Source organism: Microtus ochrogaster, unplaced genomic scaffold, assembly GCF_000317375.1.
Source record: "Microtus ochrogaster isolate Prairie Vole_2 unplaced genomic scaffold, MicOch1.0 UNK125, whole genome shotgun sequence".
NCBI lineage: Eukaryota > Metazoa > Chordata > Mammalia > Rodentia > Cricetidae > Microtus > Microtus ochrogaster.
The window spans coordinates 249,307-262,629 of record NW_004949223.1 but is presented as its reverse complement, the minus strand read 5'-3'; the positions used below and the strand labels follow the sequence as shown (position 1 = coordinate 262,629).

The 13,323-nt window shown below is 47.1% G+C and overlaps 1 protein-coding gene across 4 annotated transcripts in view; it reads left to right on the top strand.

The window, feature by feature from the left end:
* The window catches only part of Arhgef18 (Rho/Rac guanine nucleotide exchange factor 18), a 71,615-nt gene that overhangs the window by 31,233 nt on the left and 27,059 nt on the right, over positions 1-13,323 (top strand). For 2 of the 4 annotated variants that reach the window (XM_026778309.1, XM_013355408.2), the window contains 3 exons: positions 8,949-9,090; positions 10,837-10,949; positions 11,644-11,784. In XM_026778309.1, the coding sequence (XP_026634110.1) occupies positions 8,949-9,090; positions 10,837-10,949; positions 11,644-11,784 (396 nt within the window). Of the gene's footprint in view, positions 1-8,667; positions 8,687-8,948; positions 9,091-10,836; positions 10,950-11,643; positions 11,785-13,323 lie in introns of those variants that run through there. The other 2 variants (XM_026778311.1, XM_026778310.1) reach the window with 2 other exon arrangements.

The window sequence follows — 13,323 nt, the reverse complement described above, 5'->3', positions numbered from 1 at the left end:
GGGATCACCCTGAAGCTCACGCACGCACACAAATAAAAATATAAACCTTAAAAAATTAAATACATTTCTCCTCAATAATTAATTAATTAAAGAAGCAGTTTCCCCCAGTATTTTCCATCCTAAGTCTGCAACTGCACAGTCTGCAAACATGGAGGGTGAGTGTACCAGGTTAGGAGAATTTCCTTTCTGACTCATACTTACCTTCCAAGCTACAAGATGTCCTTTCCATTTGCCGTGTCCCCTGAGGTGTGGCGCTAAGCAGGTTATCCGCCCCCCCACCCGTGTACTTTAATTTTTCAGTCTTGCCTCTGCAACATCAGAACGAGGCAGGGCAGAGAAATCAATGAGTCCCCTGCTCTCATCGATCGAGTTGCTCCTCAGGCGGCAGAAACGCCAGGAACTGTGAATTGCAAACTTCACTTTGCATCCGATTTTGCTCTTAATTGTCTCCTGCACCCTTGAGCCAGAGCAAGCAAACACCTGCTAGAACTCTCCAGAGCCAGGGAGCACTTTCAGTCTGTGACAGGAATCTTCCCCCAAAGACTAGATGACAGAAAAGGACGTCAGTGCTGCCTCTCTGTGGAGGGACCAGTTTTCTGGTGTTGTGTTCCCCCCCCCCACACACACACACACACTTTTGTGTTCTCTAGAGTGGCCTTTTTACAGAAAACTGGACATTTCCAGTCCGGCTTCCTTGGAGAGATGTTAATAGTCAGCGTGACATGAGAGGCATCAATCAGCAGGGCTGGCAAGATTACTGGGACCTAGGGGTGGAAGGAAATAAGTATTCCATATGTTGCTGTAAGATGTATATTTCTAGAGGTGAGAGTACTTGCTACTAACTATGTAGACAAAGCTAACTTTTAACTCCTGATTCTCTTGCTGCTATCTCCCAAGTCCCAGGATTACAGGTGTGCACTACCTGTAGATGGCCTTGGGCTTCGTGCATGCTACTAATCAGTTGACAAGGTGAGCTGGGTCTCCATCCTGTGAGTGGCTGAGTCATAAGGTGACCGTAGCTGGACAGTAGATCCTGGGAGCCTGACCCTCCCAACATAGGCTGTTTGCACAGAATCTGTAGGAGCAGATCACTGATGTGTGTCATGCAAACCCAAAATATACAACTTGTTCAAGAAAGAACTCAAACATGGTTTTAAAAATTAATCTTAAGACTGATGGCTCAGCAGTTAAGAGCACTCACTGGTTGTTCTTCTAGATGACCCAGGTTCAATTCCTAGCACCCACATGGCAGTTCATAGCCATCTCCAGTTCCAGGGGCTCTGGCGCTGTCCTCTGGCCTCTTTAGGTACCAGGCATGCACATAGTGCACAGGCAAAAGATCCATACACATACGTTTGAAAACAAAAAGAAAAAACTTCATGGCCAGTGAGATGACGTAGTGGGTAAAGGTTCTTGCACAAAGGTCAGTGACGAGTTCTCCAAAAGCCACACGGTAGAAGAAAAAAACTACCACTCACGGTTGTTATCTGACCTCCATATGCATGTCATGGTATATGCACAGACAGACAGACAGACACACACACACACACACACACACACACACACACAAAGTAAAAACCTTAAATCATCTTGAAAACAACCTGTTGTCTCCAACAGAGAATGAGTGGATTTTATTTCCCCTGTGTACAAAGAACTGTTTTCCATTTTCACCGTTGGTTCCACCTCCTCTCTGGGTCCCTTGCAGAAACAGCTTTGTGTCCTACAAGTGCTCCAGCAGATCTCCAGGTGCCTGCAGATCAATCCCTCCTCTTGGTAGGGAAGGTCAGACTGCTAATTGAGCTCCAGAGTGACACCCCACCCCCAGTGCTGAAGATCGAACCAGAACTTTGTGAGTGCTAGGCAAGCCCCTGCAGGTCCACATTGGGAACGCTAGGCAAGCCCCCTGCAGGGCCACATCAGCTCCTTTTATCTTTTGAGGAGGGACCTTGCTTAGCCTACAAAGTGTCTCCCATTTGCTGTTTAGCTGATGATGACCTTGAACTCTTGACCCACTGGCCTCTACCTCCTGAGTGAGGGTGCATTATAGGCAGGTACCACCATGCCAGGTTATTCAATAGTGGAAATTGAACCTGGGGCTTCATAGATAGTGTTGGGCAGCAGCAGGCTAAATTTCCCCTTGTGTGGCCAGGACCAAGCCCCACCCACTGCCCTTCCTTCCCACCATGGCTGTCTTTGGGAAAATAGGCATTGATAGGTGTTTTCTTATTTCAAAGCCAAGAGCAGAATGACTAATGCAGAAATGGTGATCTTCACATCAGAAAGATGGCAGCTTCCACACAGCTGTGTGTGTGTTTGCCTAGCAGTTTTGTTGATGTAGGCATGGGACACCTTAGAGCTGGAGTTACGGATGGTTGTAACCTATCATTTGGGAGGGATAATCTGACCTGGGTTCTCTGGAAGAGCGGCCAGTCTCTTGACTACTGAGGCCCTCCAGCCCCTCCACCGTGATTTTGAGAAACAGTCTCTCCCTGAACTTGGAGCTCAGTTAGCTTAGCTGGCCAGCAAGCTCTTGCTGTCTTCTCATGGCAACATGAGTTCCAGACATGCATGGCTTTTACAAGAATGCTGGTGATTTGCACTCGGTTCTCTTGCTTTCACAGCAAGTACTCTTAATCCATTGAGCCATCTCCCCAACCAGGTTACAACATTTTCCAAAGCACCGCACAGCTTCCATTCTGTGTAGCACAGTCTGTGCTATCTAGAGGAGGAGAGACAGACACGCATGACTTCACTTGTCCCAACAGGCAGACCTCCAGGCCCCTGAGCCGCTGGTGTGTGAAGGGTGGCGTGGTCCTGTTTGAATAAGGTATGATAAGACATGCAAACACTGTAGGAACTGCCCCGTTGTCTAGAAACAGACAGTACTGTACTGCATACGGGGCCCACTGGGAGCACCCTAGTTAGTCAGAGGGCAGAGGGAGCAAAGGGGAAATGTAGCTAGAATCTTCAGGGGTGGCTTCTGGTGGAAGGAACAAGAATGAGTAGGGTTCAGATTGATAGGTGCCAACATCTCAGCAGCCTTAGGCCTTACAGCAGCAGTTCTCAACCTGTGGGTCAAGAACCTTTGGGGGCCAAACGACCCTTTCACAGGAGCTACCTAAGACCATCCAGCACAAGTGTTTGCATTATGATTCATAACAGTAGCAAAATTATGGTTATAAAGTAGCATCGAAAATAATTTTATGGTTGGGGTCACCACAACATGAGAAACTGGATTTAGGAAGGTTGAAAGCCACTGCCTTACAGTCTATACCTGCCTGGCTTTGGGATGATCAAGTGGTTGGAATTTGGTCTAGAGCTGGGAAAGAAGGTGGGTGGGAACCAGTGGTGGCTCTAGGCTGTAATGGTGTCACTTAAGTTGACACACTGGAGCAGGAGGATTGCCTTGAGTTCAGTCTTGAGTTTCAGGTCAACCTGGACTACAGAGTGAGACCCTGTGTTAATAACTGCTCTCATTGCTGTCACAACACCTAACAAGCCACTTAGAGAAGGCAGCCGACTTGGTTTTGTTTCTGTTGTGATAAGCATCTTAGGGGGAGAAAGGGATTTGCTTCAGCTTACAATTCAAGATTGCATGCCATCACCCTGTCCCGGGAAGTACGGCGGGAGCTTGGCACAGCCAATCACATCACGTCTGCAGGCAACAGCAGAGAGAAATGGCAGGCAAGCAGACTCACTTGCTGTGTGTGCTCTTGGCAGTTCAGGATCCCTGCCGAGGTAGGGAATGGTACTGTTTGCCTTAGGCTGGGCCATCCTCATCAGGTAGCTTAATTGAGATGATCCCCAAAGACACACCGATTCAGTGTGGACACGGAGACTCTTCCCAGGTGACTGCAGTTATCAAGTGGCAGATTAAAGGCAAGCATCATGGAGGAGTTCATTGTGGCTGAAAGGTCAGCAAGTGTGTGGTGTAGATTTTAGGGCGTGTTGACGGTCTGTAGCCACGTAGACCCTGTCTGGGATTGACTATGAACTGACTGCTTTGCGTATGAGAGAGATGTGGGTATCTTAATTTTAGTTTGCATTTATTTGTGAGCACTCAAGCCATACAACAGCATGCTGTGAAAAGCAAAGGACAAATTTCAGTAGCTGGTTCTTACTGCACCGTGTGGGTCTCAGGGATCAAACTCAGGTCACCTTGCTCTGCAGCAAATGCCTTTGCTCAGTGAGCCATCTCATGGCTACTTGTGAATCTTTTGTTGTCTCTAGGGACTGGCTAGCCTTGGCATTTAAGAGGGATAGTCCCACCAGGATCTGTATCAAAGATTTTGATACCAAAGTAGTAAGCGCATCAAAAACCCCAGAATAAGCCAGGTGGTGGCAAGCACTTTAATCCCAGCACTCAGGAAGCAGAGGCAGATGGATCTCTGTAAGTTTGAGGCCAGCCTGGTCTACTGAGCAAGTTCTAGGACAGCTGGGCCACAGAAAGAAACCTTGTCTCAACAAACGAGCAAAAAATAGAATAAAAGTGCAATTCACATAACTATTTAAGGCAGAACTCCTGGCTCATGATTTTCTTTCATGGCTTTATACGTTACAGAGAGAGTCAGTTTGAACCCATCCACCATAAGACTCAAACAAACACTTGGGGCTGGAGAGCTAGCTCAGAGGTTAAGAGCAATGCTCTTGTCGGGGCCAGGGTTCAGTTCTCAGTACCCATATGGTAACTCACAGCCTTCTGTAACTTCAGGTCCAGAGGATCTGATAGCCTCTTCTGGCCTCCACAGGTACCAGGCACGAACTTGGTTTGTAGGTGCACATTCAGGTAAACACTAGTATGCATATTTTAAAATGTATTTTTTTTAAAACACAAACACTTCACATTGCTTTCTAAATCATACAAAGAGCATTTAAGTGTGCTACAGTACTTTTAACATCGCTGATAGTTTTGCTTTGGGGGGTTGTTTATGACAGTGTCTCGCTCTATGCAGTCTTGGCTGGCCTTGAAGTTGCTATTGACCAGGCTGATCTTGAACTCAAAGATCTACTTGCCTCTGGCTTCTAAGTGCTGGAATTAAAGGAACGCTCTACCACAGTCTGCTTATGCTAATAATTTGTTTTATTGTTATCATTTGCAGTGTTGCTGTACTAGGAAAACTAAGGTCTCCTTTTGGGTTCATAGACTCATTAGTAAAAGGATTTTATTTATTATTTATTTATTTATTGGTTTTTTGAGACAGGGTTTTTCTGTAGCTTTTGGAGCTTTGGAACTCGCTCTTGTAGACCAGGCTGGCCTTGAACTCACGAAGATCTGCCTGCCTCTGCCTCCTGAGTGCTGGGATTAAAGGTGTCCCCCCCGACACACACACTGCCCGGCTAGTAAAAGGATTTTAAAATGGATTTGGAAGGCAACTCAAAGACAATTTATTCTGAGGAAAATAGGGGCTAAAGAGATGGCTCAGTGGTTTATACTGTACTGCTTTTAGAGAGGATCTGAATTCTGTTCCCAGACACAACGTCCTGTAACTCCAGCTCCAGGACAGTGCTCTCTTCTAGCCTCCTTAGGTATTCACATACGTGTACACACACACACACACACACACACACACACACACACACACACACACAAGATAATCATCAGATCTTTAGAGTTTGAGGGAAAAAACAGAGCAGATGAACCATAAACCTTGGCAGCTGACCGAGGAGGAGGATGGAAGACAGGAAGAGGAAGAGAATGGAGTGGCAGTCAGCAAGCCATTGCGTGATGGAGGAGGTGGAGGACTCAGAGAAAAACTGAAAAGGCCCAGAGCAACATGCTTGGACTTTTGGCTGGTATCCCAAGGAAAAGGAATAACAAAAAAAACTGGTTAACTTTTCTGAGGACTCAGAATTCTGTCAGCAGAAGCACTGAGGGAGGGTTCCTTGTAGGGATGAGCACATTATCTCTTTAAGGAGACAATTAGCCTTTCTTCTGTAGCTTGAGTTCTGGTCAGGTGAGTGGCAGGCAGAGCTGAATTAACTCTTCAAAGAAGGTAATAGTTTGTGATGTTTTGGATGGTTTAGAATGCCAGGTCTCCTCTCAGGGTCAGAGGAAGAACTTAGATTCTATTCTGTTTTGAACAGGAGGAAGTAGCTTTATCTTAATAGGGCTTTGATTTAAAAATTAAGATGGGGTTTCCCTTTCTGGTGTTACCAGGAAATAGGTAGGATCCATCCTCAGTGACCTCCAAGGCCTCGTAATAGTTGGGCATCAAAGCCAGGGCCTTGGACAGGCCAGGTAAGCACACTCTGCTGTCAAGCTACAACCCTAGCCTTTGGCTTTAGGCTTTTATTGTTTGTTTAGTTTGTTTTACTATTTTTAACTGGGGGAGGGGAAGGTTGCCTGCAAGGGCACCTGTGTTGGTAGGTTAAGAGGACGACTTGCCCTGAGTGTGGTGGTGCACATCTTTAATTCTAACATTTGGAAAGCAGAGGGTGGCACAAAGCTGTGAGTTCCAGACCAGCCTGGTCTACAGAGTGAGTTCTAGGACAGGTAGGCCTGTTACACAGAGAAACCCTGTCTCGAGGGGAGAGGACAGTTGGCAGGAGTCAGCTCTCTCCTGCTATTGAGTCCAGGGGACTGAGGGAACCGAATTCAGGTCATCGGGCTTAGTAGCAAAGGGTCTTTTTCCACTGAGCCCTCTCACAACCCCTTGTTTGTGTACTTTATGTATATATGTGTGCATGCACATGTGTACAGGTATATGGTGGTGCGCAGGGAAGCCAGAAGAGTGTTTCAGATCTCTTGAAATGAGTTACAGGTGGTTGTGAGCTGCCATGTGGGTGCTGGGAACTGAACCTGGCTCTTCTGTGAGAACAGTGAGCATTCTTAATCATTAGCCATCTCTCCAAGCCCTTTGCCTTTTTGTTTTTGAGACAGGCTAGCCTTAAACTTGTGATCGTCCTGTCTCATCCTTCCCAGTGCTTGGATTATAGGTGTATGTGCCCAAGGCCCACCATAAACAATATTTATTAATATTCTTTGGAACTGACCATTTCTAGATGGTATTTATACTCTCCTGAATCTGTTCAGCTTTTGGTCAGACCTTAGTTTACGGGAGCAGCTAGCCCTGATAAGAGGCCCAGGCAGAGGCTGCCATTCAGGTTTGTCCCATATTTGTGTGTTTAAATCATCATTACCTGGGTGGGGTTTGGTATGGTGTACGAATGGCAGGCAATTCCTGCCCTGCCCTGAGCCACTTCCAATTATTATTTTTCATTTGTAAATAGGTATTTGTGTGTGGATGACATCTAGGTGGCCATCATCTACCATAATAATAATAATTTCTAGACATTAAGATGACATCAGAATGTCTGAGGCAGGGTGGGTGACATCCCCACCATGCTGGACTGTGGTAAATATTGAATGTTAAGGACTAGGGATGTAGCTCAGCTGCTGGATCACTGGTGTAGCATATATGAATCCCTGGGTTCAGTGTCCAGCACCCAGTAAAAGGCATGCTGATGCACAGCTGTGATCCTGGCACTTGGGGGAGACAGGGGCTGATCTCTCAGAAATAGGAAGTTGTTCTCAGCTACCTGACTAGTTCCAGGCCAGTCAGGACTACACAGAGAAACCCTGTCTCTAAATAAATAAATAATAAGCCTTTAAAAATTAAGAATAAATTTTTATTGAAAATGTTTGTAGCAGGTAGTAGGCCATATCATAATTTATAAGCTTCCTCCATAGCTCTGTCAGAGAATTTCCAATATATTCCTAGTCTGTTTGTTGCTGGTTTAACAAAATACTGGGGAGCTGGAGGTGGGAGTTGTCTGGCCAGCGGTTTGGGAGGCTGAACAGTTGAGACTACAGCAACACCTAGCAAGGGTCTTCCTGCTATCTCAACACCTGGAACCAATCCTGAGGGTGTGGGGGCATGGCTCAGGGGCAGAATGCCTGCCCAGGATTCCCCAGTGTAGGGCTAGAGTGAGGGTGCTTGGAGAGAGGTGGGACACTTACCTAGAATCTTCCAGTAAGGAATCAGGGTGTGGTTCTGTAGTTTAGCACCTGCCTAGCAAGTATATTGTCTTGGATTCCATTCCCAGCACTGCCGCACCGCTGTTTTCTCTCTCTCTCTCTCCCTTTCTCTCTCTCTCTCTCTCTCTCTCTCTCTCTCTCTCTCTCTCTCTCTCTCTCTGCAACTTCAGAGGGTACATGTATCCTCCTATCGAGACCCTAACAGTAAGCAGTTGGAGTAAATAACAGTTCAGAACTCTGATGTGTGCTGAGTGGGTCCACTAAACAGAAGGAGCCTCGGGTATACTCTGGTGGTTCTACACCAGGCTGATAAGCCAGCACAGCCAGCTAAATCAGCATCATGCCTCCAGGACTGTGGGTCTCAGCGCTCTCCTGACATCCAATCTCAGATTAATTATCATCCTGTGTGCAGTGTCCGTGCGGCTCCCGATGGTAGATTATTTGCCGTGAACACAGACTGTCCTCTGCTGTTGCCCCCTGCAAAGAGCAAGCAGAGTGTGGGAGAGTCGTTTCTTTCTTTTTTTTTTTTTTTTAATTGTTTTACCCAAAGAGAAAATTCTGTGCCATTTCCACACCAAACAGTCACAGTGGGAACCAATTTCCAGCGTACCAGCCCCACTGCTCCAGCCAATACAGCAAGTGAAGACGTAGCTTTGTTTTCTAGAAGGATCCCACCCAAGGCATCAAAAACAGCGCAGCACAGCCTGGGTACAGCACCAGGTCGCCAGCATGGGGACCACACATTCCAAGGGTGGTGACAGGCGGGGAGCACTCCCTGGCCACCCCGAGCTGTCTTTCTACAGCTCTTTCCCCAGGAAATGGGGTGAAAACGTCTTCTTGGATAATGAGCTATTGACCTCCAAGATTCTGTCAGTGCTGAAGCCCCAGGCAGAGCCAGGCTTCAGAACGGGAAACCTCCGGTATCCTGCCCACTTTCTCAGCACCAACTCTGTATTTGCTTCTGTTGCAGCCTCCCTGAAGGAACACCCTCGGACCACACTCCTGTCTGATGGCAGCAGCCCAGCTCCTTCCAGGAATGTCGGCATGACCGTCTCTCAGAAAGGAGGTCCCCAGCCAACAGCAAGCCCAGCCGGTTCTGGGGTACGACTTGGGTAAGCTGGGGGGTTTCTCTCCTGCTAGCATGTGCACTCAAGGGGGTGGGAAAAACTCCTTTATTATGTCCCATGGTAGATTAACACATGCTTTCTAAATCCATGCATTTAAGACTTATCATCGTCTCGTGAGAGCCGAGTTAGTCAGGCTGACCTAGAACTCACAATATAGCTAAAGATGACCTTGAACTTCCTATTTTAGATTGCATTTACTTATTCATGTGTGTATGGGAGCATATGTGTTAGCAGACACGTGGAGGTCAGAAGACAATTTTCAGGAATTGATTCTCTCCGTCCACTGTTTGGGAGCCAGGGATTAAACTCAGGTTATCCGTCTTGTAGGCAAACACCTTTACTAGCTGAGCCATCTCGCCAGCCCAGTACATGCGTTTTTCTTTTTGTAACACCAATGTATCCCTGATTACGTTCAGCCACAGGTTGGGACAGTTTGCCTAACATACAGGGTTGGCATCCCTGCACAGGGCTTCTTCCTGTCCCCAAGACATGCTATGGTTTTACAGCTCAGTGTTTACCCTCACGGGGCTTCACGGGATGTCGAGATGGTCCTATGACTACAGGACTAGTCACGGCATAGCATTATAGTCACGCTCGTTGATGAGTCTCTGGGGAAAGGGGCTGACTTTCTTTTCCTGCTTCTCACTGCTGTGGGGCTGTGTCTCCTCTAAGTTGTTAGGAGGAAGTGCACGCTGTGCCTTCTGCACACAGACTTACTGAGACATCTTGCTATGTCATCACCAGTTGAGCAAGCCTCTGCCACTGAGCCACACCCCCCAGCTGCTAGAATATTTTTACGCTTCCAGGAAAATGTGAGCAGGTAGCAGAATCTCAGACTCCTTCCCCAGCCTGGCCCCCCACAGACATGGCTGTCTCTGTTGTTAGGCTGGTACAGCACATTTTTACAGTTGAACACCAGCTGGTACACAGGACCAACCTAACTCAAGTTCACATTTTGGTCTGGAATCTAGGCTTCTCCCCTACTGCAGTCTCTCTGAGGACTCACTTAGAATCCCAAATTATGTTCTCCAGCTCTTCCCCTTCCCTCCTCCTTTCCTACTTTTTCTTCCCTCCCTCCCCCTCCCCCTCACTGAGCCTTGAGCATCCTGAGCAAACACTCTAACTTTGCACTACAACCCTGGCCCAATAGTCTCCTAACTTTTTTTTTAGGATTTATTTATTTATTATGTATATAGTGTTCTCCCTGCATGCGTACCTTCCAGGACAGAGCACCAGATCTCATTACAGATGGGTGTGAGCCATCATGTGGTTGCTGGGACTTGAACTCAGGACCTCCAGAAGAGCAGTCAGTGCTCTTAACCTCTGAGCTCTCTCTCCAGCCCTAGTCTCCTAATTTTTAACAATGATCTGTGACAAGTTAAAGTGTTCTGCTGGAATCCAGAAAGTTCCCCAATCATCTAATTAGGAGTAACAATCCCATTTGCCTTACATATTCCAAGTAATATATGCCTATTTAAGTCACTTTTGCTATTTATTTGGATTTTTTGTTTATTTGCATTGTATGGGTGTGGTGTGGGTGTGTAAATATGTGTGTGTGCACATTGCACTATGCACAAGTAGAGCCAAAGACAACATTGTGGAGTTGGTTCTCTGTGTAGGTCCCAGGGATTGAACTCAGGTAGTCAGGTTTAGAAGCCTCTTTCCCTACAGAGCCATCTCACTGTCCCGAATTTCTTTTTGTGAAATAAACATATCATCATTTGCACTCAGACCAATCACTGGAGACATGGATGAAGCTGACACCGTGTTTTTAAAGTTGAAGCAGAGTACCGATGACTCTCTGTCACTCACATCCTCAAATGCTGAGTCTGTTTTCATAGAAGGTATGGTGTTGCTGAACATTTTTTATTATCTACAGTGACTGCCCCTTAAGCAAAGGCTTGGCCACAAGGGCCGAAGCCTGTGGAGATTCTGTTCCCTCAGGCACTGACTCTTTCAAAACTACTACGCAAAACTTTATCTAAATCTAAAGAACTCAAAATTCAAGGTTTGAGGTGGAATTCTGCTTGCTCAGAGAGGCTGAACGGCAAGTAGCTAACCTTCTTCCTTTGCCTGGGTCTTCCAAACGAACTCTACACGTGGTTCCTCCTTACCACTTCCTGTCCGCTACTTGTTGACGCAGCCTCCTGCTCTCAGGTTAATTTTATTTAATCAAATGCGTCTTTGAATTGTTAACAAGCCGGCAGTGGTGGCGCACGCCTTTAATCCCAGCACTTGGGAGGCAGAGGCAGGTGGATTTCTGTGAGTTCCAGACCTGCCTGGTCTATAAAGCGAGTTCCAAGATAGCCAAGGCTACACAGAGAAACCCTGTCTCAAAAATAACAACAAAAGAAAAAAATGAATTGTTAACAAAAACAGGAAAAGATGCAGCACACTTTGAAGTTATGTTCCCCAGCAGGAATGAATTCCCAGGGTGCCACGGTTCCCTTCTCGGCCGGAGGCTTCAGCGTGCCCTTGACGGGGATAGGGAGACTTGACAAGCATCAGCCTAATCAACAACCTCTGTCTTTCCCCCAGATCCTTACATTGCCTCACTGAGGAGTGAGATCGAATCTGATGCCCATGAGTTTGAGGCTGAGTCCTGGAGCCTCTCTGTGGATTTAGCGTATGCCAAGAAACAAAAGAAGGAGGTGGTGAAAAGACAGGATGTCCTGTATGGTAAGGTGTCTAACGCCTACGTCACCCTGACAGCCCTCTTTAACTGTTCTCTATCCATTCTTCTGTAAAAATGCATTCGTGTGTGCGCTCGTGAGTGCATGCGTGCATGCGTGTGTGCGTGTGTCAGGGCTCCATGTGGAGACTAGACTACAACTTGGAAGAGTCAGTTCTCTCTACCGTACAGGACACAGAGATCCAGTTCAGGTCATCAGGCTTAGCAGCCAACACCTTTGCCCACTGAGCCACTTAACAGTCCTGTTTTGTTTGTTTTGTTTCCTGAGATAGTCTCATAACCTCAAACTCACCGTGTCACCACCTCAAATAACCTTAAACCTCCTCCACCTTGCAAGTACTTGGGATTACCGACATGCACCACCCCACTTGGTTTCTGCAGGGCTGGTAAGGGAGCCCAGGCCTTTGTGCATGCTAAGCAAGCACTCTAACAACTGTGCTACATCCCAACCCCATTATTTTTTTTTTCATTCCCTAAGTCTGCCTAAGAGTCTGAGCTACTCAGCCAGCCTCTCAGGAGACCCTGTAATCTGCCCCACCTACCACTCCCCTGGGACAACCCTACCTGTTGGAGCAGGAAGGGCTTTGTTAGCACAGGTCCCTGCTAACCCAGCCTGGCCAAGAGCCTGGGGCTGACTCATTCTTACCTCGTTGGTGACTCTCCATCTGTTTGGGCTGCTAGAACAGAATGTCATCAGCAGGGTGGTATTTAAACGAGTTTATTGCTCAAGTTTATAGTCACTAAGTTCTAGAGACTGAGAAGTCCAAGAGGGGTGCAGACTCAGAATTTGGTGAAAACCAGCTTCGTGGTCTTAGATGTCACCTCCCTGCCCTGCCTTCAAATCATTTGAGGGGCAAGAGCCTCTTTTGTATGTCTGTTAACTTCAAATCTGAAGTACCTGCTGGCCACTGGCTGCATCTCTAACCTTCTTCTCATATACACATATGTGGATATACATGTCTATATAACACCTCCTATATGTATGAATGTCACCTACTGAGTCCAGTTAGCACTGCCCCCTATGTACATGTATTTAGGACTGACCCCTGGGGTGGGGGAGGGGCTGAAATGGTTCTCCCTCCTTCAGCAGCCGTTGGCTACTTGTAGGCCTTCATCTAGGGCTGGAGCCCTGTGAAGTAGTCTCCATCCGTGTTGGCATGTGGTCTTCCAGGTCTTGTGCAGGTAGCCCAATTGTTGAGATTCTGGGGGTGTAGCATCCCTGTTCTGCTCTCATGAAGCAGTTGACCTGGTCCTCAGGCTCTCCTTTTCCTTCTGCCTCTTCATGGTCTTCCTTGTGTCTGTATAACGTGTGAAGTCACCAAGTTTACACAGCAAGTGTCTTTAATCTCTGAGCCATCAAGCCAGCCCAGGATCCTTCCTAGTCTATAAAAATTTTCCAATCTGGGCTGAAGAGATGGCTCAGAGGTTAAGAGCATTGCCTGCTCTTCCAAAGGTCCTGAGTTCAATCCCCAGCAACCACATGGTGGCTCACAACCATCTGTAAAGAGGTCTGGTGCCCTCTTCTG